Source organism: Chroicocephalus ridibundus, chromosome 19 (assembly GCF_963924245.1).
Source record: "Chroicocephalus ridibundus chromosome 19, bChrRid1.1, whole genome shotgun sequence".
Classification (NCBI taxonomy): Eukaryota; Metazoa; Chordata; class Aves; order Charadriiformes; family Laridae; genus Chroicocephalus; species Chroicocephalus ridibundus.
Genome location: NC_086302.1, coordinates 8,891,437 through 8,918,722, shown reverse-complemented (window position 1 = coordinate 8,918,722; position 27,286 = coordinate 8,891,437). Strand labels below are relative to the sequence as shown.

Here is a 27,286-nt window from a genome sequence, read left to right as displayed (position 1 = left end):
CACCATCCTCTGCCCAGGGAGGGAGCTGTCGGCCGGCACGCCACCCCTTCCGAACCCAGAGCTGCGTTCGGAGGACCGCACACGCAGCACTAACGCCGCAACGCACCAAGTCAAGGTATTTGAGGTGGTTTTGCGTGTTTGAAGAGGGTTAGAGCTGAGTCAAACTTCAAAATTTCTGGGTGGGTTTTTTTGTTTTGTTTTGTTTTTTTTTTTAATTTGCCAAACAGGTTTGTTATAGAATTAACTCTAATCCTGCTTTCTTGGCCAGTCTCCAAAATAATCTCATGCCCGCTCCTGAATTTACACTTCTGCAACGGTTGTTTTCAGGAGCCGCTCATTCCTGCTGCTCAGCAAGACCAGCACAGCACTGCACGTCAAAAGGATTAAGCATGGGGAAAAAAAAGAGCGTCTTTCTGAGTGATTCTGGTAACGCCTGCACAGCTGAAATGAAAAACAAAGCCAAACTGAACTACGTGACATGCCAGGAGGCTTTCACAGAAGAAAGGGATTTTTAAGTAAACACGCGCGTGCACAAATTCTCACCTCTTGACAACATATCTAAGTGGGCACGCAGGCCACCTTCCCCCTGCTCCTCGGAAACGGTCAAATGGAGGAATATTGCAGACACGGTGAGGTACGGCACATTAATGGCCACTGGGTGCCTCTGCTCAGTCCTCCTTTGAAACAAAAACTAACCAGCCAGGATGAAGCCAAACCCTTGGTAAGCGCAGGGTAACTCCTCGACTTCACAGGGCTGAAATTTCCACAGGACTCAGCACTTCACAGAAATAAAATCACAACAGCAAAATTTCCACTTCGTTTCATCATCCTTTTGTAAGCAAACAATTCATAATTGATTTTGCTTCTTGAGAACTTTCTTCAGGTTTGCTTAAGACGGTTTTCTGTCTCATCTGAAGCATCAGGACACTCCAAGAAAATACTCAAAACAGAGAAACTAGTAGAGATGGTCTTGCATTTTGACCTGGCAGCTTAAAATAAAGTTCCCACCCAAAGGAAGCGATTATGAGTTTCTCTTCTCCTCTCCCCTGCGTGAACCAAAGAGAATACGTCACTGAGGACAAGCAACACATGAGAACACTCAGACCCTTGGAAAACAGCCACAAAGCAATGACTTCAAAAGATGTTTATTAGAAAAACTGGACGTTACAAGAGGACCGGGTAGGAAACAAATTATACCAGGCACGTGCAGTTTCTCGTACACTGCACAGAACGAGAGAGAAGACTGAAAACACGTAACACACCCACCTGAAACTGCTGACGTGGTACGTCACTGCTCCGACCACATGCTGTGACAGGCAGACGCTGGGGTTCTCCTGGAAGGCAGCGAATCCACGGCATGTTTTACATTTACTGCAGAAGTACAGATTGTATGCATGCTTTTAATGACAGTTAAAAAACCCTCATGTTAAAGAATCATTCTTCCAAGCAGTGGCATTAAGCTACAGTATCTCCTAAAATTTTGTTTATTTCTTTCTTTTAGTTCAAGGTAGTCTAGATTTCACGTTCTTACACTATATTTTTCCCTATTGTTAATAAATATTTGTTGTCTACACACTGTTCTACCTAGGAAAGCGTACCTGGGACTATTTGCTTGGGTACCTAAGGAAGAAATTCAGAGACTTAATTAGCGGTCACAGAATCACAGAATCATCACAGGGGCAGGAAGGGCCCTCTGGAGATCACCCAGTCCAACCCCCTGCCAGAGCAGGGTCACCCACAGCAGGTGGCACAGGAACGCCTCCAGGCGGCTTTGGAATGTCTCCAGAGATGGAGACTCCCCCACCTCTCTGGGCAGCCTGTGCCAGGGCTCTGCCACCCTCACAGCAAAGAAGTTCCTCCTCAAAACAAGGTTCACAGGCAAGTCCTTTATAACCCAAATCAGAGAAGTGAGGTACCTATTAGCTAATGCTTTCATTAGGCTTCAGAACCAACACAACCTGAACTTGACTGAAAACAGGAATTCTTATCTTTAACGCACGGCTAACGGCGGTGGCGGCTCCCCGGCGCAGGGCAGAGGGCAGCGTCCCGCTGACGCCCAGCAGACCCATCAACCAGCACGAGCAGCTCAGTAGTTTCCAGCAACAAGCACTACACAGACCCTGCTTCTCCATCAGGAACACGAACAGAAAAAACACCTCTCTGAACAGAGTAGTGACACTGCCTCTGGGTCCATATCTCAAACGAAAACAAAAAAAAACTTCAGGAAGGGTTAAAAATCCAATTCTCAAATTGGTCTCTTTTCCTCCCTCCCCCATGCTAAAAACACGCCCTGTTTCTTGACATTATGCCACGGTTTCAGCAGCCACCTGATCAATCCAACATCTGTCCACAGAACTTTAAGGATTCTATCAGAAAAACCAGAAGAGATTAACTATTGAGGGCCTGGTTGTGAACCCACCCCCCCCACCACTAAACTCACCTTCTCTGTTGCAGCGCAGCTCTTGGATGTGCTACAAATGAAGACAAACAATTTTATCAACACTGAAATTAATAAATTGAGAACAGAGAAAACAACGGCCAAGGGACACACGGCACCTAAGCCGTCCCCGGACACCTCAGACCACCGGGAGGAGATACGAGTACCTGCCGCCAGAGCTCCCATCGCACGTCCGTGCTTTAGTGCCCATCGCAACGTCTACCCTGCATCATCTAAAAACAGACGAGAGCAGAAATAATTAAATTTCAAACAGGAGAAAGTTATCATAACAGAGCGTACGTCCTGTAACCCTGTGTCAAGGAAAAGAGGAAGCTGGCGTTTAGCAAATGCAAAAGCAGCAAACGGGATCTCTTCATTACAAATAACGTGAATAAAACAGGCTTCACAATCTCGGGAAAGGCTCTGCTGCCCTCTTCACTGATGTGAAGAATTTCATTGAGATTGCTAGCTAGTAATTTAATATGTAAATAGCTAATCAACTGTCATATACACACGTGGTTTAAAAAACCCTGCAATTAGAGGTAGAAGGTGTTACGTTATCCTCCTGCCTCTCTAAACGCATAAAGTAAGTGAAATGAAGCAAGTAATCCGTTTTACATGCCAGCAAATATCGCGAATTACTGAGGTACACTTGGGAAGATCCTGATCAGTTTTGCAACGTAAGCTGTAACTCTTTGCGTCTGTACAACCATCTATGAACTAAAAGTCAGGACTGAATCTGGAAGCGAGAAGGCAGGTGACGGTTCCCCGAGTTACAGCGTCAGCTCGCCGAAAGGAACGTGACGTACTGCCAGAGCTGGTTTAAGCTATTTTTACTCTTTCGTCTTTGAATACCGGTTTGTGTAAGGTTTGGGCTAAGATTAGTAACAAACATCCATGTTCCTCAACTTCAGAGCTAAGGCTTTCTTTTTAACCGTTTCTCCTACCATATGTTGGAAGCTTCTTTTAAGCACGTAGAACAAAAAGAAATCCCAGCTCCTCTGGAACAGATCATTATTTTTTTCCAAACTGCCCATTAATAAGAGAGAAACTGTTCAGTCAAAGACGGATCAACCTGAATGTCCTGCAGATGAAATAAAATGCAACAGACACTTTACCGATGCCCACACAGGCACTTCGTAGAGTTGCACCGCGGCGACGTTTATTGGCGTTTACTTACGCTTTTTTTTTTTGCCTTTTTCTTTAGGACAGATCCACTAGCAACAGGCAAGGATTTTAAATCCTAAACGCGCCTGATGTTCTCGCATGAATGACCAACAACCAGGCTGCAAGATTTCTTGTTGCCTATGCAAGTCGAAGCAACGCTACCTGTCAAGGTATCACCAACGAGGCGCAATCACAGGAGGCAGCGCGTTACCACACTCCCCCGAGAGCATCTTCTACGCCTAATACCCAAAAGAAGCGAACAGAGAACGACCACCAGTTTTGGAGAAACTCAGAATTTTAAGATTCAAGGGCTACCTGACAGCTGTGACCACAACATGCTATTTCCCTAAAAAAGGAATGAAACCAAAGAAATCTTCATTTCTTGAACCCTAAAGAGATCAAGCGACATACGTAAAGCCAGGCCAATGATCCAGCACAGGCCAGAGACCAGAGATCAAGGGATCTAGAAGAAAAATGCTCGCCTCAAATGGATCTGACTAGCAAATTAACTGTTCCAAGAAATAACAACGGTTCATGGGTTTCTGCCACCAGTGTGGAGGTATAATCAGAGAATCGCCCAGGTTGGAAGGGACCTTTCAGATCATTGAGTCCTACCATCAGCCTAACTCTGACAAAAACCATCACTGAACCGTATCTCTAAGCACTATGTCTGCCCATCTTTTAAATACCCCCGGGGATGGTGCCTCAACCTCTTCCCTGGGCAGCCTGTTCCGATGCTTAATAACCCTTGCAGTGTAAAAATCTTTCCTGATATCCAGTCTAAACCTCCCCTGCTGCAACTTGAGGCCATTTCCTCTTGTCCCATCGCCTGTTCCTTGGGAGAAGAGACCAACCCCACCCTCTCTACAACCTCCTTTCAGGTAGTTTTAGAGAGTGATAACGCTCTAAAGCTCACTCAAATCAAGCTGACCTCCAGACTTAACTGAACTCTTGGGTCACAAGAAGCATAATTTACATCAAAAGTCCTACCATACCTAGAACGCAGACAAGGGAGAAAACCCCAGAGCCAGTAAAGGCTTGCTTTCATCCTTTCTGCTACCACTTGTACTGTTCTGGAAGATGGAAATTCTTTCGCGTCGGCACTCAGCGACACTAGGATAACAGCGCTGCAGAGCTGGGAAGACCTCAACAGCACAGGAAGGTATTTAGGGTGAATGAAGCAGCATCACCTCGAACGTTACCTACTGCTGCCACGCCTCAGGCATTAAACAAGGCTCTAATGATGTCAGGAGGTTTGGCCCGTATCCACGGACAAACACCCACCGAAGGGAACAAGAGGACTGAAACGATTTTACTTATCATAAACGTAAGATGGGTAGGAGGCTGGAAGATGAAGCTCTGAGAAGGGGAAAGGATCTTAGCCCAAAGGGGAAAGGGTCACACGCTGAGAGGGAACACAAAGAGACAAGCACAGACCTCTGCGGCAAAGCATATCAAGAGCTGAAAAGCTGCAAGCAAAGCTACTTTTTTGTCGTTGTTGTTTGGGTTTGGGTTTTAGCAAGATCAGGAACCTCCCTCTCACCAGGCTTTTGAGAGAAATTGGAAAGGACGCACGTCTACAGGGTCCAACACCTTTGTGAACAAAGCAGGAGAAGCTGCCGGCAGAGGTGGAGCCACCCAGGCTTCTGCAATCAAGCACAGGATGCGTATGACCGCGCCGCTTTCCAAGCTACACCCGCTCTGCAAACCGCGTGGGAGACTTCTGCGGACATCCTGACGTAACACTGCTCCATCGGACCTGAAATGTGATGATCCAGCACAGCCACCTCGGTTCAGGGGGACCTCAACGGCTCCGTGCAGGCGCCCGCAGGGATCCCTGTCCTGGCTCCCTCTCACAATCCACAGTAACGGCTTTATTGAAGAAATTCCATCTCTCAGAAACTTCCAGGTACTGGAGGGGGTGGGGCTGGGTTTGGTTGTTACTGTTGTTAAGAACACGGTAATACCTCCCATCTGCAGTAGTGGCGAGAGGAAGAGGAAGAGACAGGGAAAGGGAAAGGGAAAGGGAAAGGGAAAGGGAAAGGGAAAGGGAAAGGGAAAGGGAAAGGGAAAGGGAAAGGGAAAGGGAAAGGGAAAGGGAAAGGGAAAGGGAAAGGGAAAGGGAAAGGGAAAGGGAAAGGCAAGGCAAGGGGAAGCAAAAGCAAAAGCAAAGCAAAAGGAAGGCAAAAGGAAAGGAAAACAAGCTAGAAAAGCAAAACTTTTAAGACTGCAAGGGGCGCTAAGGCCAGCAAAGAAAAGCTGCACCAGCGTCTTACCAGTCTTCAGCCCCCAAAGGTCTGCCCTTCTCTATCCAGAAGACGCAGTGCAACGCGGTTCTTTACGAGACGATCAACAAACGAAATACTACAACTATGCTTTTCAATCCTCCTTCTCTCAACCCAAATCACATACTAAAAAAGCAGGCACTGAACTCTACTTCTGAGAATACAATTGTTTTGCATCCTGCTCTGCCCTTCTTGTCACGTTGCACTGCTGAGCCTCACGGATGTGAGCCTTGCACAGCAGCAGGGCTCTCCGAAGGCACCCAGACGACGCAGGTGACACCCAAAAAGGTGTTTTCAGACAAATAAAACGGCCAGTTACACAACTACTTCTCTATTTCACCTCCAGTAAAAGCAAAGTTAAGACCCAGCTCCCTAGACACTTTGATTAAAAGTACAGAAACCCAGGAAAAAATTAAATATCTTTCAGTTCCTTTTCTCTTTTTCTTTAATGCTTGCAAGGAGAATCCATTCTGAACTGTAAGGTAAATATGAGTCAAGCCTTCCGGCAGAGTGCTTTTGCTGACTGCAGTTCATGATGAACCGTAAGAGGTTGAGAGCGATAGAGCCTAAGTCCAGGAAACCTAGAAAACACCTAGAAAAGGAAAAATATTGAAAAAATACTACAGTAAATATTGAAAAGCAACTGGAGAGTCCTATAATCTTCTGTCCCGCCTCTTTATCTGTCAGTTACTTCTCCCCCCCCATGAGGGTTCCAAAAGGACGCTAAAGAGCCATCTACTGGAAGGCCAGAACTTCTTAAATCAGGACACAACCGGCACTTGTGCGCACAACTACAAGAAGCAATTATAAACACTTCAAAACAAACGTTTGCCTGAGCCATTCCAATTCAGAAAGCACTGGGCTAAAATTAAGCTTGATTTACGTCGCGAAGCACAGCTCACGCCAGGCATTATTCTAACAAGTTCAGGAGCATGGTGGCCAGCAGAAGAAACCATGACGCATTCGACGTTTGCGTTCTGGTGACCCCTTTCCCCCCAGTGACTGTTCTGCAAAACCTGTGCTGCCAGACGCGGCAGGCAGAAGGCGAAGGGCAGCTCTCCTCCGTGGGCCACGACCCACAGCAGCGCTGCCGGCCGGGATCCGCTCGCACATACAGTGTGCTGGGTTATTTTGCGAGTTTTTTTTACAAATTTAAAAGCACATCCCAGATCCAATTCGCTCGATGCTGTGACACAATTTTAGTACGCTGGTATGTCCACAGAGGCTGTAACACCAGACTGGGCAGAGATGAAGTGTTAGGAATGAAATACTTTGAGAAAAACCTGCAATCAAACTTCTCCGGAGGTAGAAAGGCAGGTAACTTACCCGCCTGCTCAATTCACATGGCGCCATGAATATTCTTCAGGGATGATGGGAGATGAGATGAGAATGGAAGCTAAAACATGATTAATAGATAAAAGGGACCAGCTACTTGCACGCTGAAGATACCAAATAAAAATATGAGTTTTAAATTTTTTGGAGCCTAATTTCTGACTGCTGTTCAATCAACTACAATTTCTAAAATATCTTGTTTTATTTAGACAACCGATTGACTGAAAAAAAAAAAATATCCTTCTACACAGCCATAAGCTTTTGCTTCTCCTTTCATTCTGCCATCAGACATCATCTTCCAGACAGGAGTAACACACCTGCACTGGCTGAATTACTGACTGATAGCAATCCTATCTCTCTACGTAACCACGGTCATTCCCAGTCTTCGGTATTAAAGTCTGAATGCAGTTTTTTTTCCCCTCGCTAAAGATTTTGTGGTCTCAATTTACAACAGTTTACCGCTACCACAAGCAAAGGCTCTGTGCCTCAAAAAGAAGCCTGTCTTTGCATGACATCAGCGTGGCTTTTCCATTCCCACGCTTCCTCCTGGAGATCCTCTCACGTATTTATATACTGCAGTCCCCCAGTGCACAGGGAATTCGTAACTTCAGGCACCGTCACCTAATTTTCACCTACCAACACAGTAACTGCCAGCAGAGAACCAAGGTGAATTACGCAGCCCACATTCCTGTTAAGAGAGCAAAGCTCACAGTCTCTGTTGCCAGATCCAGCTCAGTATCCGAAAGATATGCCTTTTTAGATAGAAATAAAGTTACGAGAAACGTCCTTGTCGTCTGGCCTGCATTATTTTACTCATTATTGGAAGCTTATAAGAAATACGTGATGGTTAGAGAGATGTGAAATACACAACCTGTTTGCATTTCACAGTTGTAGGACCTCAACCTGAACCACAGACAGCTACAGAAGACAGCACAGAGGTATTTCAGTATTATTACTTGCTACTCCTCTGCTGGTTACCAAGAAAGTTACTTCTGAAACTTCGGATTTCACACCAGGCAAAATCTGTTCCATCGCTGTCACGGTTTTTACCATACACTTGTAAAGCAGTTTACCCTGTATCCTCACTCGGAAAGGCAGCCCTCCTCCCACCAGGACTAATGGAACTGCAGAGGAAGAGATTAAAATGGAAAGTTGCAGTCCGCTACAAGCATTCTCTTAAATAAAAAAATAAAAAAAAAAAGATGTTACTTTCTTAAAAAACAACAAGCAACTTTGTCAGGCTTGCTTCTCCCTACCCAAATACTGCTGCTATTTTGTGCCCAGTTACCGTATTTAGAAAAATCTAAGACCTAAGAAGACTGAGACCATATCATCTGATTACGTCAGATTTCTTTTAACGCAACTTTGATGTTACTCCAATGTGGTCCTTTGACTGCCCACACAAAATTCTTTTGGAAACTTTTACCGCAATCCAGGGTTTTCAGAGACTTCATGTGCATTTTTGCTTCAAAAATCGGAGATGACTTTACTTGCCTGGCTTACACATCTCAAAAGTGGAAGCATTCTAATAAGGTCTACGTTTCTGTGGCGGGCACGCTGTTGGGAAAGCAAGATGCCTCATTCCAGGAGCACGCAGTCCAAACGCGTTCTTCGGATTCACTGGAGGGAGTTTCAAGTCAAACAACAAGGTCCTCCGGTGTGTTGACTACCAGCTGATTCCACGGCACAGTTAGAACACAGACCCTCAGAAAGATCCTGTAATGCACAAGAGATGCCGCATCTTGACATCTTTCCAGTGCTCGGGTGGAACTTCCCCACTGACCCACAGATCGGTATCACCTGCCTTACTCCTCATCTTCAGCTGGCAGAGACGGCAGCCGCTATCTGCTGGATACACATCCCACCCTATCACTCATTTTTTCTAGCCTTGGGCATGGGCAGTACAAACAGATTATTTTCTTTTTTAACTCAAAGGAAAACTTACAAAGAAAGAACACGCCAGCTGTTGTCTTCAGCTGGGGAACTGCCCATCGTTACCCTCCTGCACTTTAAGCTGGACACCTGAAATCATCGCGTCTATTTGCCTGTCTTGGCCTTCCTACTCAATTCCTGGCAACTTCTTTCTGGCACCCTTGACTTTACTCATTCTGGTAAGGAATGCCTGCCTAACACGAAAATTTAGAATCAGAGAATGGTCTGGGTTGAAAGGGACCTTTAAAGGTCATCTACTCCAACCCCCCTGCAGTCAGCAGGGACACCTTCAACTAGATCAGGTTGCTCAGAGCCTCGTCCAACCTGATCTTGAATGTTTCCAGGGATGGGCCCCATGCAACATCAAGGAGATGTAACCAACGTACTCCCAGTCTGTAAAATCAGATTAACAGAAGTATTTCCTGTTCAGAAAGTCACATGGTAATTGATGGGATCCACCGTGCTTAATCCTTGAGAAGTTGAGAGAAGGTAGTACGAGTCAGTCTCCCACAGCACCTACTTGGGATCACAGTTCCAGGGATGGGCACCAAACGCAGTATTCTGGCCCTTCCACAGCTGCCGTTCTCAACCCTACACAAAACCTGCACTGAAGCCAAGCCAGAAAACAGAAGTGTCAGCGAGTTAGTGTTAACGAGTTCCCCAACGCAGACTACAGCACTAGCAGAACAAACACCTGCATTAGAAAGAACTGCTTCTTGCACTGACAAACTCATAACGTCCATAAAAATGCATCATTAGATACTGATCCATATGAGATGACAGGAATCACTGTTTGGAAGAACTTCCTTCTCACTCCGGCTGCTGGTCAAATGAGTTCTGGATGAGAAAATAGAGGAAAAAGCGAAAAACAAGACCATTTCCTAAACTTCGTAAAAACTCCAATATTTGGCTGTTGAAATTTCTTCAGATAAACACGTCTTCAACTACATCAAGTCTGGATGAATCTCTGCAGTCTGACCACCAGGAAGGACGGACTTGTACAACCACATAGAATGATCCAGAACTGATATACTGTACTAAATGAAGGATACTAGGAGAATATGGTTATCATCTTTAGTGAGCCTGTTCTTGTACCTTTTTAGGCAAACTATTTCAATTTCTTTTCCTGGTACACCGGATACACCAAACATGCAGTTCTCCGAGCTGTATCACTTAATACTGGTTAATCAACACACACACGTATGGTGTTAGGAAGGGCAGGACATACTTCAACTGTAGAGGTTTTATTCCAGTTGTTAATGTACACATCTATGATGTTCACCTTAAAAACTAAAATGCAAGGGCACAGGAGCAGGGAGAAACAAGTCCGCCCACATAAGGTAACAGCTGGGTGCACAAGATTATCAAACAGTGCTGCTCACGACAATCTCTTTGAAAGGAAATAGGTGGTTAAAGAGATGGACAATGTGGTGTTACAGAAATATTTGTGTGAAGTACGCTTTTACTCACTTTTGGAACTAACGCTGCATCTGTATTTTAACAGACAGGGATCCTTAAAGACTCTATACGCTGCGTGGTTCAATGCGTGCTGCTTTCATAACGCTCCCTTCCAGTGACAACATGAAAATGCAATGCAAAGAGATGTGGCATATCCTTAAGTTAACCATATGCCGACCTTGGCTGGTCAGGGAAGGGTTTATTCGGAATCCGAAAGTTTCTTGAGAGTTACTCAAAAGTCCAGTTCGTGCCAGACAGAAGTGCAGCAGGAGGAAGAAAGCATCACAACGAGTGGCAGGATCCCCCAGGTAACGGTCACCGTCCTCCGGGAAATCTCCTGGAGCTCCACACCCATGACGCTGGGTGCACCTTGCAGATCCCCACACTATGGAGCTGGAGTCTACAGCCAGAAGGGCCGGACACAATTCTCATTATTTTGTATATTTAAGGGTTACTGCCACTTCCTAAAATAATGGGAAGTCTCCTACTGCTGGTAAGAAATGGGTGAACTCAAGTTTTGTTCATGAGAAGGACCCTGTGTGCACTCAAACGCAAAAATATTTGCTCCAGCCAGCTCAAACGGGCCACATACCTCTGAGCCAAACTACATCCTTCACTGCAAGAAGACCTTCGGAAGAGAGAATCAACTCCATCAGTGGAGATGACTGGTTATACTGGTCTAATGTACAACTTCCCTTTTCCCCGTTTTTCTAAAGGTTGGTCTCTCTGAAGTACTGAGTAGAAAACTTTCCTAGCTAATCCCCCTCAACTCTTCTTTCTCGTACAAACAGTGCTGAAAGAAGTCTAACTCCGTAGACAATTTTTATGCTTCAAAAGACCACACTTACGGGCACGTGCTTTTAGTTACACCTGCCAGTTCAGCCAAGACAAGCCTACCAAAAAATAAGCAGTTTTCCTCAGTCTGTCAAAAAACCCTACCTTGCAGGAAAAGTCTTCACGGAAAGCTAGGTTACCTAACCTCAAATCCCAAAGCACTCAATTTATGGCTTTTATATAGTTAGAGAACAGAAAACACTGAATTAATATGAAGCATTCAAGGAAGTGACAATTAGTAAAGTTAAAGGAGTATGTGTTGCCTCTGAGGAGAAGGATGGCAATTCCCACCACAGAACTGCACTCTAAACCCTCCATGCTCAGCTCTAAACTTTGTGCTATAAAAGAAAAGCACTGATTTTTAATCTATTTCTTAAATTCAAATTTAATTTAAAAATCCATTATTACTATTTCTTGGTTGAGGGAGCGGTGGAGCTAATCAGAGCAACGGAGAGCTAGGCGACCGCACTGCTTTTCCTCCGTGGGTATAAACACACTGCCATTCCCACACTACACAGATCCGACGATTTACTAGGAAAAAAAAATAAAATCACTTTGAGCTACTCAAGTACTTGCATGCTTATAGCTCATTTCATCCAATTCTACTGACAGAGCAAGACATTTGACGTTCTTTAGCTGCTTCTCTTTGAAGCCTCAGCTCAGTTCCCGAAAGGATTTTTTGAAGCTATTCTCAACGAAAGGGAAAAGACATTTGTGGAACTGAACTGCCTCTCGCACCTGAGCAGCCTCTCGCAACATGGAAGACGCGGTCTCCACTGCACGTATCCCACTTTAGCCCAGTGAGACAGATTTCATTTACGACCTTCAAATTCCACGTGCTATGCTGCGCGCCTTTTTGGACACGGTCCTAAGGCATGCAGTTGAAGGCATCTACCTGACATCTACTTGAAAAGGCTAAAAACTGTACAACCAAGAGTCAGTCAAGCAACAAGTAAAAGGTGAGAAGAAAAGCACATTTATTCCCTATGGACCGCCACTAGAGAAATGGCACAGGAAGAAACACATCGTGAAATATTTAGTATTTGCAGGGAACATTAAAGAAAATGTATGCTTTAGTGCTTTGCAGGCATAAGGAGTAATGAATGTTTATTTGCATAAAATGGGCAATTTAAATGCAAAATTAGCTAATACGTGTGTGCCTACATTCTTGTGAAACACGTGTCACCTAGAAATGCTGACAAAATTAGTCACTCAAGGTCTCATACTTCACGTAGATAAGGTAACGGTATCAAAGAAATCCAAAAGAAAAAGAACCCTGACATATTCTGACCTTTAAATGCCATATTAAAAATTCATCTGAAAAACAGCAAGGGCCATTCAAAAAGACCTCAAACCTTCCAACCGAACGTTGCACCTGTAGCTTGTTGGCTACACAGATCCCAGATATTGCAGGTAACGCGTTTTTCCTCCCTCCCTCTCTCTCTGCACAGACAGACAAGCAGAGGTGTACATCCAATCCAAGACGTTAAAGAAAGAGTGGAAGAGAAGCCACAAATACTACAACTAAGGCTTTAAATGTCCTCATTTCTCAGGAACCTTGAATTCAATGTCTCTACTAGTATCAATCAGTTTATACGGTACCGGAGCAGCAAGAACCACAAGCAGCAAGCACGCTTCATTTTAACACGGGGGAACAGCACTGATGGTCAAATCCCGCTCTGAACCCGAATGAGAAGCAGCTGAGAAATTTTGCCAGCAAGAAAGTCTTAGCACTGTCGAACACTGCTAAGGTCTCCCTCTTCAACCTGGAGCTTTTTTTTTCCTGACCTATGCATTCAGCTCTGCAACACTGACAAAAAGCTTATGGGCTGCTTTCTTACATGTAATATATCACTCACCCTCCTGTCAAGGTACAGCCATTCAAAAAAATCAAAGCTACAGAAATCCGACACAAAATGTATGGCATAAAGGCCGACTAGCTATTAATTAGTATGATTTCTGTAGTAAACCCCTAATAATACCTGAAAGAATACCGGCAGGGCAGAAAAAAAGACAAGTATTTGACAAAAATGCTTAAGAGTCTTCTTTGAAGTTGTGTCCACCAAAGATTTTACATTGAATCCACAACTGTTGGAAAACAGAAGGCGAATAAAAGCGGCTGCTCAACTTCCTGGAGTAAGCATGACGGAGCAAGCACGACCGTGCTTACTTATGAGCTTACTGCTCCACTGTCTGGTGTGAGTATGACAGCGCCTACGTTGCCCAAGGACGCTTTTATGATGTATACTACTCCAGTTTTTGACCCTCCCGACCACGACTTGGAAGGCTAAGGCTTGCCCGTTAGCTATCATCTTCCTGCCTCCACTTTTAGCGCTGCATGAGACCTTTGGATTCCCAGCATTAGAGTTCCACAAACACCTTTACAAAAAAACCTTCCAACTTTGATCTTCCTGAAACAGCCTAAAGTACGCTTGGGATGCGGTAACAGAACCCCCCACTCCAGCACAAACAGATTACCGGCTACCTGAGAAAGGGGCATGCTTGCAAAAATAGAAAGCAAAAAGGATTCAGAGTTCTCTTCCTCTTGCTGGAGAGGCACGCAGCAAGCTTTGCATACAAGAGTCCGGAAACATGATGTCCGACTAGAGCCACCCTTGCCAATAATTAACTGTTATTGAAAAACGATCAGCTGCATGTACGCTGTTGAACTGCTGCATTAGCAGAGTGTTGCTGAAATCTGGCCGGCTGTCACCTACCTGCAGGCCCACCCCGCGAAGCGCTCTGCAGACACAGAAGGTAAAGACGCCCAGTGTGCGGCGGGCATGGTCGCATTGGCTTTCCTTGTTTGGCATTTTGGGGTTTTGTCAGCTATTTTTTTTTTGGCTGTTTCGTTGATTTTTTAAGAAGATCTGCAAGCACTAAACGTTAATTTAACTAACTGGGAAAGTAATCCACTGACCATTCTGGGTGTCAGGCCATCAAGTGTAATTTAAGAAATCTGACCCAACTTGTCAAGCTGTGTCAGCTGAGACAAGGCAGTTCTAACGTTTTGTAAACTGCTACATTTTGAAACTGGAAAAAACCCGAAAAAGGGTTAAACTAGAAGCAGCCTCTTATATACTATCCAGCGCTGGTAAAACTGCGGGTCTGATTCTTCCCAGCAGTCTACTCTCTCCTCTCTCTCACCCCAAGTGAGTCCTCCGAGATCCGTTTTTGTAAGCTGCAAGAACATCAGCTCACCCAGCCCTGAAGCCACTCAAATTTCCAGCAGCCAGTTCTGGGTACTGATTATATGATGGAAAAATAGGTTTGTGCCTGGGAACTGTACGAGTCAACTAAACTGGGTTATATTCCTTCAGTTTTTAATGCAAGTACTTAAAGCTTATTTGGAGGAGAAAAAGCCTTTTGCCCTACCCATGTAAGTTTTTTTAACAGATTAAAGACACTGTTAGAGGTCTGCCAACAAACCGGTTAGCCAGTGCTTTAAGGAAATAACTTCTAGAAGCAAGAATAGAAGTTATTTAAGCGGTTCGAAAAACACAGCTAGATAATTTTCCTCTTGCCTATCTGGAGATCCCCCAAGTTAGTTTAACCTAACTTTTCTAGGTAGCTCTTTGGTATGAAAAACGTCTGCATACCCCAGCATAGCAAGCCACTGCTCTCGCTTGCTCCGACGCTTTCAGAAGTATTCCTGATGGATGGAAGCTCAGCAGCTTTTCGGAAGTTGACAGACAAGAAATAACCCTATCTTCTCTATCTCACAGGCAGAATGTAACTAGCAGCAGGAGAACAGGCTAACTTGTCCGTCTGCAAGACGCCAAGGACGCAGCTTTGATCTCCCCAGCGCGGCATTCACAGCAAAGCAGAAGGCTAAGTTGCAAGCAAGTATAGCAGGATAAAAACGTTTCAAGACTAAAAACTGGGACTGCTTCGGTTAAATGCAATTCACCGCAGAGACGACATTAATCAGAACACGTACACCCCCTTAAGGAAACTGGAGCCGAAGTGTCTATGCACTAACACCTGACTGTAGCTAAAGGCTCGCCATTCCGTCAAAAACCCCACAAGAGACTCCCTGCATTTCCAGAGGAAACACTAATCTTGTAGAGACATCACACGCAAAAGTTAATCCATATGTTTATCTATGGATTAGTGTATTACAAACATGGTAAAGCCTCTCCTGTACAAATGATCTACTAACATGGAGCACTTGGATCAGACAATTTAGTTGGGCTTTGGAAGGAAATGTGTGTGCAATCGCCCAGAAGGCTGAGCAGCTGGTTCAGACACCTCACAAGATTGTTATGATTTGATGCAGAATACCTAGGACCTGCCTAAAGACATCCACAGGATGAGTTTGTTCTGCATTTAACAATATAATTTTATTTAGTTAGTTTAACAGAGTAATTTACTCCTTCACACTGAAAAAAAAATCTGCCTTAAGCGCATCCCAGCCTTCAGAGAGGCAGCGTTTCCAGTGCTTCCCGCTTGGAGCAAGCTCACAGAAGAGCTTGGCAAGAGAGACCTGCTGAGAAGCACCAGACCAGTGCCAGCTCTTCAACAGGGACTTTATCAGAAGAGAAGGCAGACAAGAGGAAATTTTTCTTCTAACTAAACACAGGACCCCTCACGGCTGCTGCCAACGGGCTGCAGGCTTAGACTTTCTCAGCTCTATGGCTTTTCTACCCCTCCTCTTTCCAATACCTTCAAGAGAAAAAATAAGCAGAACATGTTGGCTCCTGCTCCTCCAACTGGAAACAACCGAAATACCTGAGCGCGCAGTAACAGCCAGCAAACCAGCAGAAACAAAGAAAACAGGAAACACAGGGAAGACTGGAATACATATTTCATACCCTAAGAGCAGCTACGACTGCTGGTTGTTCAAGGGGGAAATAAAGCGATAAATAAAATATTAACTAACAGGCTTGACCTGCTGCCTTACAGGGAAAATAACTTCTGTTCGGTTTTAGGTTTTACTGGGTAAGCGAAGGTATCGACGACTGGCAACAGAATTAACAGCAACACCAGTATATTTCGGTAAGCTGCTCAGCGATGGCTTAGGAGGCTGTCTTCAGCTGCCTGGGACATCTTCCCGCTGTTCCAAGCGGAACGCTCCGTGCTGAATATCTGACCTCGGCCGGAATCTCTGGGAAAATCATATTAACCAAGATGGTCTGGATGGTGAGATCAGTTGCATTTCAGCACAACCACTTACTAAATTCTTGCAGGTTAAGTTGCATATTGGCTCCAGTCTTTGCATGCTACAGAGCAGAAGTCACTCCCTAAAAATCTGCAAGAAAATAAAGCTCAATGCAATGGTTCTTCCAATGGTTCTACAATCTCATGGATGCACGATACTGAGAGTAGAAGGAATTCCCCCTCCTGTGATCTCAGCGTTGCTCCTGCCAGCACTGAGCAGACAAAGGACGAAAGAGCTCACCCAGAACGACGGGGAGAAAAATCCCTAACTGCAATTGATTTTGACTGAAAACGCACAAAGAGGACTTCAAGATCTCTGGTCTTGATAAAACAGACATGAAACTTAAAACAAGGTCAGCTTATCCTTTTTGGTGTTTGTTCTACAGGTACCAGCAGCGAAAAGTTGCACTAATTCTCTACCTCACTGGTTCAACATACTGAATTTGAAAACCCGATTACTTAAAGTAGGGTTCAACATGGCCCCTTAGAACACGCTTCAAAGAACTCTTCAGAAAGGAGTCAGCATCCAGGAACCGGTTAAAAAGCGAGCATAAAAACCATCAACTTAGTGCCTGTGCAGCATGTATTCAGTTCTCCTGAGTACGTGCGTTACCATACTATCTTCAATTACGCACTTGAGCTATTTTTAATCACAGGACTTGTAGCCCGTGCAGCATTTCACTTCCTCTTGTTCTGTAGAAGTTACAGCAGCACAGCAGGGAATTCAAAGAGAGAGAAGGCCGTCCATTGCTAAGACCGCTGAATGCTCTCCAGAATTAAGATTTCCTTTCCTATCACAAAATTAATCCTTATACCACACGCCCTCTTAAATTCAAGTTGGGTATGCGTTTTCCGCATGCTGAATTTGTAACGTCTGAAGGTACGCCAGCATAACGTCAGGTAACCAGGCTCTGATGCAATGGATACCCATTTCTTGAAGTTAAAATGGAAATACAACCACCTCCCAGAGGCCGCTGCGAAGATTTTTAAAAAGAAAGATACACAATCCTACGCTTAGACAAGCTCTGCAGGAAGTTCAACAGCAAAATTAATGAGCAAGACTGCACGTTCGCTGGGGCTAAGGAGGAAAAAGAGTGAAGCTGTGCTCCAAGCAAGGAGGGCAGAACTGAAGTTCAGTTTGCTCCTCATTCTTTCTTCTCTTCTTTTTTGCATTTAATGCAATTTGGCAGATTACAATCACAGAAACACATTTTGAAGTTGTATTTTAAATTCCTAAACCTCACTGGTAAGAGACCGACGCTTGTTTTACGAAAGGAGTACAGCCCATCGTGTACTCCTACGGTTATCTCCAAACTCCACAGGTGTAAAAGCCAATCCAATCCACTCAGCTTTTTTTTTTCCCCTGTAACAGCCTCGCCAGCTGCTTCATTGCCAAGAGAGGGGCCACCTGAGCGCAGTCAGCAAGTCCCGCTACACTTCAGTAACTCCATGGGACCATGCAGACTGGAGAATCTCAAGTTAAACGAGATCCTCTTAATTCTGTTTTAAGATTTTGCAAGTGAAACAGCATTGATGACTGTGTGATCAAAACCGTTTTCAAATCGAGGTATGCCAAGCAAAGTTTATCTGGAATTAAACAAAGACTTCATACCTGAAAAAGCCTTACAAAACACCTCTACTCACCAGTTACATTTCTTCTGCAGGTGGTGTCAGAACTGGCATGCAGTTCAGTTCCGTGAGAAAGAATGACTGAACCTGGAATGCTCCTACAGCTTAGTAAGCTCTTTCCGACTTCTCTGCTCCTTTCAAAGTACAGCACAAACGTACAATCGGGAAAAGAAAGGTCGGGACGCTTCTGTCTGAGGAAACGTGCAAGATGAGCAGGTGCCATGAAGGATTCAACATGTCCAAGTATTTCAAGTTTGATTTCCAAATCTGTTCTTCAGCTTTTGCTGTTTGTTTGTCTAGAACCAACGTATTGTGCCCTCTACAAAAATGGTGATTACTAAAACCCAGCGGTTTTATAATGGGAGCGACTACAACTGTCCCTTGGTTTAACGGCAATTCTCTCTCAATTAATGCCTTCTAAGCATTACCATGTTCAATAGGTAAATGATCCAAACTCATGATATACCACTTTTGTTGTTATTTTCAAGGTAAAATTTTATTATTTTACAGAGATCTACTTGGACACATTTCTGAACAGCATTCTTAGTCTTTGAAGAAGTGTGCTGCAAGTTCTTTGCTTTTTCATGGTGAGGAACCCCACCCCCCCATACCTGGATGTAATTACAGAGCAAAAATTTAAGTGTTCAAATTCTTTTATGCTTCCAGCATCCCTAAAATTGCATCCGGTTTTCTTTTGAAGTGCAAGTGATCTTTATTTTTGAATTTATTTCAGTTGCAAGAACCTATGCCATGCTCCTCTTGGACATGGACGAATTTAAATTTAACTTTTACCTTCAGTGCTTGGAACCTCTCCATGGTAATGGCAGATTTTCAACAATATTCCAGGGATCAGGTCTGTGGAGCTCATCTCCTCCCTCCTCCCACCCCAGCCCAGCCCTTTAACCTTACTGAAGGAAATGAGAAAGAAAGTTGTCTTACCGATAACTCCAAGGTTAATGTCCCTTGCGAACCCCACCTAGCAAGTCGACATCATGACATGTCAGGTCAGCCTCAACCACGCTTCCCTGATAGTCAGGTAAAAGGAAGGAGTTAAAATACAAAATTGACACTTGCAGATTTCTGGACATCAGAAAATGTGATGCAATATATTCTGAACTGTCTTTCAGAGCTTCTGGTAACCTCCAACTTGTTAAAACATTTCTTCAGAGGGATTCTCCCGTTCTCAAATTTCACAAGTTCCTGATCAATAACCAAATATCGCAGATCCACCTTGACCATTTTGTTTGAATGAGAACAAAGGTTTAAGATTTCCTTTTAACACGAATGAGTTTTTTCCCCTACTCTACACGTTTTATCAACTAATATACGCCCAACGTAGCCACTCTGGATTTCAAAAGACATTTTAAGCCAATAGACTACAACAGCTTCATTCAAATTCTAAGTTAACAGAAGCTCCAACTTTTTCAACTTTTTTTTATTTAGAAAAAAACAGGAAACACAACTTGGTACACTCTTTCTATAAGGCTCTGATCTACCCAAGCAGTTGACGTGAACGACAGAATTCAATCTGGCAAACCTTCCTCGTACAAAGAATCCTTAATCACACAAATACTCCAGCTCAAGCCATGCGTGATCAAAGATTATTCATGACAGATTTGTAGGTCAGGGTCCTTGCTGTTCTACGCATCTATGGGCCACCATCGTTTTTGCGTAACAATTAAAAGTCCTGCTGCCAATAAAAACATCTGCATTGAGGTCAGCAGGTCTAGGTGCCAAACATGTTTTACTAAGAGGTTTAAGAGTTTTTGCTCAATACTTCACGTTTATTTTTTGCTAGCCTTATAATAAGAGTGCCTTCTCTATTTTTAAAACGCGTGGTTCAAAATACACAAATGGGCTCCATGTCCAAATGCAGAGGGGATAAAAAGCGGTCAGGTTTCTGTACAGAGTCACCAAAATCATGCGGTGACCTTCCGCTTAGAGTTTATTTTTAAAAGGTTTAAGCAATGCAGTTGTCATTCTTTCTAATAATTAGACTACAAAAGTTGAGTCCCGAAAACAAACAATTGCTACAAAAAAATTAAACTTTGAACGCTTTGAAAAAATGCAGACTACGTTTAATGAATTAGTAAAATTAAAAGCTGAGTTTAGTAAACCGATTTTGTTAATAATGTGAAAGTAAGTCTGTAATAACACAACAGCTGTAAAAATCTTTCGCTTAAGTTTTGGAATTGCTAGGAATCTGGCAACCTACTTATTTTGAAGTCAAACACCTTATCAATACAGACATTTAAGCAACTGCTATAAATGAGTGATCAAATGATTATTAAAATCCCATTTCATGGCTCCTCCTCCAATGCCAGCAGGACACTCATGAAAGTTTAGTATTGGTTTGCAAGTTGAAATCCATTTTCAATGTATTCCATGAGAGGATTTTTACTAAGTTATACTGAAGAAATGATCAGAACAGATGCACAAGAGTAAATTTAAATTTATTTTTTGTTTTGACTCTATATCGAAACTGTGCTGAGAAGATTCTTCCCTTGTGCAAAATTCTTCCCTTGAGTATGTCATCAGGCATGGTAGATTTTTCCACTGTGCTACAGCATCTTTTGTTCAGTAATTTTTTTCGATAATTTTTTTTAAGTTCTTCAAGTTCAGTATACACCGCTAAGCTGTAGTACGCGTGATCTTTAAGAATTCAGCACTGCTGCAAATTTAAATGGTGAATTTGAGCATCCATAGATCATGTAAATCGAAGAACTTGGTACACATTATAAACTTTCACTGATTTTAATATTCAATTTAAAAATGGACAGCTCCTCGTATTCAATAAAAATATTAGGATAAATTGTGATTTGTGCAGAAAGACCAGATGCACCTTTACAGTTCTCAAGGAAGGCAATTTGAACATTTTTGTTCCTTAGTTGTTTTGTAAACACTATAACTGGAGTGTTTCGCTTCCTCCCCACCCCCCCCATAAGCAGGCACTGGCACTTCACCTCTCCTGCACTAACACCCAAGACGTGCAGTACGTGAACACTATCCTTCTTCCAGGATGGAGAGTACTTTTAAATTTGGTTCCAATTAAGCTCCCTTGTATGAGATCCCCTTTACAATGATTACTGGAAAACAAATACGCATCGGGACTACAGGGTTCTGTCCAACACCACAAAAGCTGGGCAGTTACTAAAGCCAGACTAAAAGGGCAGCACGCCCTTGGGTTAGGACACAATCACGAGCCAGATCCTTACCACCAGCAAAAGCCTGGAAAACATACTCAGGCAGTGCCTCTCTGACTTCACTGCTCACGTAAGGAACAGAGAGGACAGGATTTGGCCCCGTTAACTTTATGAAGTTAAAAAAACCCAAACCAAACAAAAAGGGCTTTAACACACTACATACTAATTTTGAAAAGCACTTCATATTATTTATGACCAATTCTATTAATTTGAAAGGAAGAGCCTGACACAGGGGCAAACCCATTTTTGAGAACCGGGCAGACATCCTCACTTCAATTCAGGTCAAAAACTCAAACCATGCAATTATATACCAGACCCACAACAGTAAAGCGTGGGAAGGTTCATCTTTCTGTTAACATTCTGACAAAATACACTTGAGAGACACCAGACAGGAATAGAAGACAAAGGGAGGAGTATGACCACTGAAGTTTAACTTCCTCAATAGTCTGTGTTTAGAATGTTGTAAATCAAGGACGAGCAATGTGTTTGATTTGGATATTTAGAGGTCCGGCAATAGTTTTGTTTAGAGAAAGTTTAAATTCGTTTGTTTCTCCCTTTTCTTGAGAAGCAAATGTTCTTCATTGGGGTACAGAATGGCTCAGATGCAACAGAAGAGTAATGTCACGACTTGCCAGTTAAAATTGACATCTGGTAATGTCCAAGACAAGGGTCAAAGCAACACATAATACCCCAATAATGTAGCCAGTAATGCCCCCAAAAGATATTATGGGTTGGGTTTTTGGGGGTTTGTTTGTTTTGGTTTTTGTTGTTTGTTTTTTTTTTTTTTTTTAAAAACAGCCTTATTACAAGGCATGAGAATTCTAAGGCAAATTGTTCATCATGGCAGAACATCAAATTAAAATGTCAAGACAGAAATAAGCAGGATATGGAGAGTACGTTTGTGTTATCTGTAGCAAGAAGTTAGTTTACTGTGCCACAGCACCTGATCTATAATTCTCATCCCTAGGCAAATATTAGGCTAAGATGCTTGAGATCAAACCCATTTCCCTATGTGCTTGTACGCTGAATAATACAATACGACTGGATCCTACCAGAATAGCCTCTAGAGGGACTCCACAGTACATAACGAAAAGGAACAAAATTAACACCATTGTAGGCTCTGCTTCCTTCTCCACATTACATTAGAAGAATATATTTAAATTAGATCTCCGTGAATGTTTGGATACATTTCAACACTTTTTAAAAGAAAAAAAGGTTTCAAAATTAGATGTTGTTAAGTTATCGAACAGCAATTAAACAAAGAGTGCCCTTCGGGCAATCTGCAAGTTCTCCTAGTTTTCAGTCTGATGTCCACAGGGCTACATGTTGGAAAGCACAAGAAATTTTGCATGAATTTGATCACTCACATAGGCAGTTATACTTTGAAAACAATGTTTTTCGCAAGAATTACCAATGAAATAATGTTTTAGGACACAATTGAATTTGAAATAGGTAATGTTTTGAATAGATTTTTGAGTTTTATTGAAATCTTACATGAACAAGAAATTGGAAATACAATCACATCAAGGAACAAATTGCCACGGCTTTGACGTTTTAAGCCAAACAAATTTTGTAGGGCAGATTTTCAAAAAGGTGTGAAGTTATAACAATTTAAAAACACAGTTAACCTACTTCTAGGAATGCAAAACATACAATCGTTATTTTCAATACAAGAAAACTTAATTTGTTGTAATTTCTTAAAACTACTAAGACAAAGCACTAGCTTTACTTTTATGTACAGCATACTCCTATGTAGTCTATCCCAAATCAAAAAAAAAAAAAAAAAGAAACTGTCCAAAACCAGAGGTTCTGCAAAATCATGATTGAACAGTGTGCCATTCCTGCTTTTAAACTGCTAAAATGAAGCCTAAAATGATAAAAGCATTGAAACCCCATATGGAGTTCAGGAATTCTGCAAGCCCAGTAATGTCCAAGTGCGTTTATGAAAAAAGAAAACTAAGAGACTCGAGTATATACACAATAGAGTGATTCTTCAGCCCAATACAAATGGCAGCCAATCGCTACTGAAGGATGAAACATTAAGCCAATTTTGTTTTGAAGGATGTAGAGCTACAGCCAATTCTATGTTTCCAATATTCTCAATCCCTCCTCACTTGTCTACTTCCACTGTTGCCCATAAGTATCCTGATAAAATTCCTGGTTGTCATTATTGTAACCATAGTTACCGGCATAGTCACCACCTTGCTGGAGAGGCTGTTGAGCGATGGGTTGGGAGCCCCAGTTCTGCTGGTTGTTGGTCTGACGGCGCTTGGAATCAGGTTGGTTGTACCCATCTGCCTTTCTCTTGCCTCCTACGTTGCCCCCACGGTTGCCCCTGGCTCCACGAGCACCACGTCCTCTCTGCTGCTGTGCAGGACCCCCTCTCCCACCCCTGGCTCCTCTCGGCGGTCCCATGGGTGCCCCCCTCTGTGAATAGCCAGCTCTACCTCTTGGTGGTGGTGCTCCCCGCCCCCTAGGTGGTGGAGGGGCACCTCTCCCACCCCTTCCTCCTCCTCCTCTTCCTCTTATAGCATAGCCATCATCATAGCCGTAATAGGGATCTTCATAGCCACCACGGTAGTCATGATAGTCATAACCATAATAATCATCATAATAATCTTCATAGCCATAGTAATCTGGGGGATAGCCATATCCACCTCTCCCTCCACGGCCTCTGCCTCTAATAGGAGGTGGCATGCGAGGTGGAGGGTAGTAATAATAGTCTTCATACCTATTAAGAAAAAGAAACATGCAATTATTTCCCTTCAAAAGTCTCCCAAACTAAAGTATAAATTTACCCTTGTTGATTAACAATAGAAAACATGGAGAAAAGAAAATTCATTCAGGTTCTTCTAAACTAGCTCATATTTTACAGCAGAACTTCATTCTGCAGTGTTACAGTAGTGCAAGAACGAACACTCACGCAGTACTTCTGGAGGCCTGTCTGGCAGCCTGACGTTCTTTCCTTTTCTTATCCGGTGGCTTTGCTAAGACTATTTCAATTTCTTCCCCTTCTATCTCTTTCCCATTCATTTCATTCATAGCCTGTACAAAAATTAGAAGAGAAACAACTAAAAATTTGTTTCCGTTCCAAAGGAAACTAAAACTTACTGATAGAAACCAGAGGGTTGGGCGGCCCCAGGTGAACTATGCCATGTGCTTTGTTTCTGTGCTACTTAAACAGAATACTACATATTACTCTTTCAAGTTACAGTGAAGCAGCATTTTAAAAAAATACTCTCTTCATATAATAAGAAAATGGTATTAAAATATGTTTACCATTATTTTTTAAAAACTCAGACGTAACACCATCACCTTGTATGTTCCTGTATCGCCCAGATATCTTTCAGAAATACATCGACAGAAGTTCTCACTACTCACACTGACACAAACGCTTGCTGTACTTGTAAGTCATGCACACAAAAGAGGTTTTTTTAATATTTGGGCTTCCTACCTAGTTGAATGTGCCCCATGAGTGCCTCCTAGGAAGTCAACTATTTCTGAGGACAGATACTTAAGGGGAAAAAAATTATTGAAACTTGGTGATCTCATGAACTGAGGAAAGAATCCTCCAGAAAAGTAATGTGTATTTTGTAATTATCAAGTGTACACACAAAGAGAGCTTAACATACATACACAAAGTACCCCCCGATTCTTTACCTGGAGTGATCTGCTTCGCATTTAACATTTCTGGGTATTAATATTTGCATTAACAAAGACATTACAGGTCTGTACAGCAACATGCCTCAAAAACATTAGAGATCATAGCGATTTATTTCAAAGAAAGTATGAAAATTAAGCAGACGCTGGAATCAATGAGCCAATTCCATGTATTCGTATCATAATAACGCTTTCATTAAAAATGAACAACACATCCATACGCAAAAATATCTCACGGAATTCATAAACCAATTTAGTGGCCATAAATTGGTCACATGGGGCAGATGCAGTAGTATTCAGCTTGTTTCAGAGAAGAGCAGCATCGGAGACGCTCTGCTGTACTGCATTTGATCTACCTGTTCTCATCTGCTACAAGTTTTCAGTTGCTCAAATCTAACACAGCATTTAGAAGTAATGTCTACTGGGGAGGGACTGGAGAATGTTTAAAAAAAAAAAAAATACTACAATAAAACATGTCTGGAAATGTTGTGACTCACGCCTTCTATGTCAACAATCTCTTAACCTCTCTTGGGCAGGTTGTCTAAAACTATCCAAACTGACTTCAACTTCAAGAAATACGAGCTACATTTATCCTAAAGCCGAACTCAAGAGTATTCTAAACCTTGGTTTGGTGGCGGGAAAATTATAAGCTATTACATGGTTATAAAGTGTTTAATAAGGTTGGAACTGTCTATATAGCCACATACAATATACTTGCTCAAGACTCTCAGGCGCAAAAGCCTTCCTCTCCTCCTCCTTCCCTCTACAAACTATGGATTTAAAAAACAGATTGCGTAATTCCTACAGAATTCAATCCACTGAAGTACAAACAGCGGAGATGAACGACCTTCTCAACTGCTCCTAGATAAAGAGGTAGACACCTTTGAAGCTTACAGTAATGACCTCCAACATCTAAGAAATCATTTAGGAGAAACCTTCCAGGGAGCACATAGAGTTAAAAATAGGTAATGCATTAAAGGAGTTGCCAGTGCCATTCTTCTCCCCTTCTCAAAGCACTTTTTTTTTTTTTTAATTACCTCGCAATTTCTATTTCGTACTTTTGTCACTCCAAAACTACACAGAGCCTTTAAACAGGGGTCTTTGAGAGACGACTGATACCTTCTGTCAGTGTTTCCTCAGAAAGATTGTCTAGGTTGATCTTTTTTTTTCCCCCTCTTCTCTAGACTCTCCTGCATGGGTCTATACCTCATTTCCAGTCTACTTGTTAACTTGCTACAGTTTTGTCCTTTGCAAGTTTCACATCCTCCTAGCTGCTGAAATCATAGGAACAAAATTATCAGTATTAAAATCCTCACAATGAGAACCTTATTAAATGGGCTCTACAAATTGTCTTGTCTAGATATTTTCTGTAAAGAAGTTTCTTAATACCACTGCTCACATCAGTTTAGCTAAGAAAGAATAATCAACATACCTTCACTGCTGCACCTCTGTCCTCAAAATGAACAAAAGCATAATCCTTCAACTTCTTTACTCTTTCCAGCTTTCCAAATTCAGAAAAGGATTTCTCAAGAATTTCTTCTGTCACAGTAGTGGCCAAGTTTCTTACAAATAAAACTTTCACCTGGTGAAAAAGTGAGAAAGCAACCTGTAATCTTTAAAAGTCAAACCTGAAAGGAAACTAAGATAAAGTAGTAAGATGTTATTCCCTCCTTATCGGCTTTAAGAAATTTTGGGTAACCTTCTAAATTCTGTACCTGTCAAAAAAAAAAAAAAAATTTAAAAAAAAAAAAAAGATAGCCTCGTAGTTACCTGTATGAAGTTTCTACAACTCCTCTCCTTCCACAGTTTCCTTCCACGATCAGAAGAATATCCAACTTTGATTTTCTGCTTCTGGGATGCTACAAATCCCAGCAAGATTTTAGTAATAGACCTCAAGAGCAACAAAGAGTTACCCCAAAACACAGGGATAAAGGAGCATACCATTTACCTACACTGAACTTTAGCTTCCTCTCCCTCTGGAAAATAGTTTTACAAAATACCCGCTAGTATTCATTATCAGCGGAAGCAGATAATTGAACAGACCGATGTGCCAATCCAGTAGGATAACCCTGTACGCCAGTAGTTTAAATACAAACAGAATCACAGAATGACAGGGGTTGGCAGGGACCTCTGGAGATCATCCCGTCCAACCCCCTGCCAGAGCAGGGTCGCCCAGAGCAGGTGGCACA

At 42.7% G+C, this 27,286-nt stretch overlaps 1 protein-coding gene across 19 annotated transcripts in view; it reads right to left on the bottom strand.

Annotated features, from left to right (window-relative positions):
* Positions 1 to 1,129: 1,129 nt before the first annotated feature.
* Positions 1,130 to 27,286, bottom strand: part of HNRNPR (heterogeneous nuclear ribonucleoprotein R) — a 47,896-nt gene continuing 21,739 nt past the window's right edge. For 4 of the 19 annotated variants that reach the window (XM_063355999.1, XM_063355982.1, XM_063356000.1 and 1 more), the window contains 4 exons: positions 26,530 to 26,679; positions 24,361 to 24,482; positions 19,174 to 24,168; positions 1,130 to 9,760 (listed from right to left, as the gene is read on the bottom strand). In XM_063355999.1, coding sequence (XP_063212069.1) covers positions 23,556 to 24,168; positions 24,361 to 24,482; positions 26,530 to 26,679 — 885 coding nt within the window. In that variant the 3' untranslated portion in view covers positions 1,130 to 9,760; positions 19,174 to 23,555. Of the gene's footprint in view, positions 9,761 to 18,249; positions 18,426 to 19,173; positions 24,169 to 24,360; positions 24,483 to 26,529; positions 26,680 to 27,286 lie in introns of all 19 variants that reach the window. The other 15 variants (XM_063355993.1, XM_063355991.1, XM_063355997.1 and 12 more) reach the window with 15 other exon arrangements.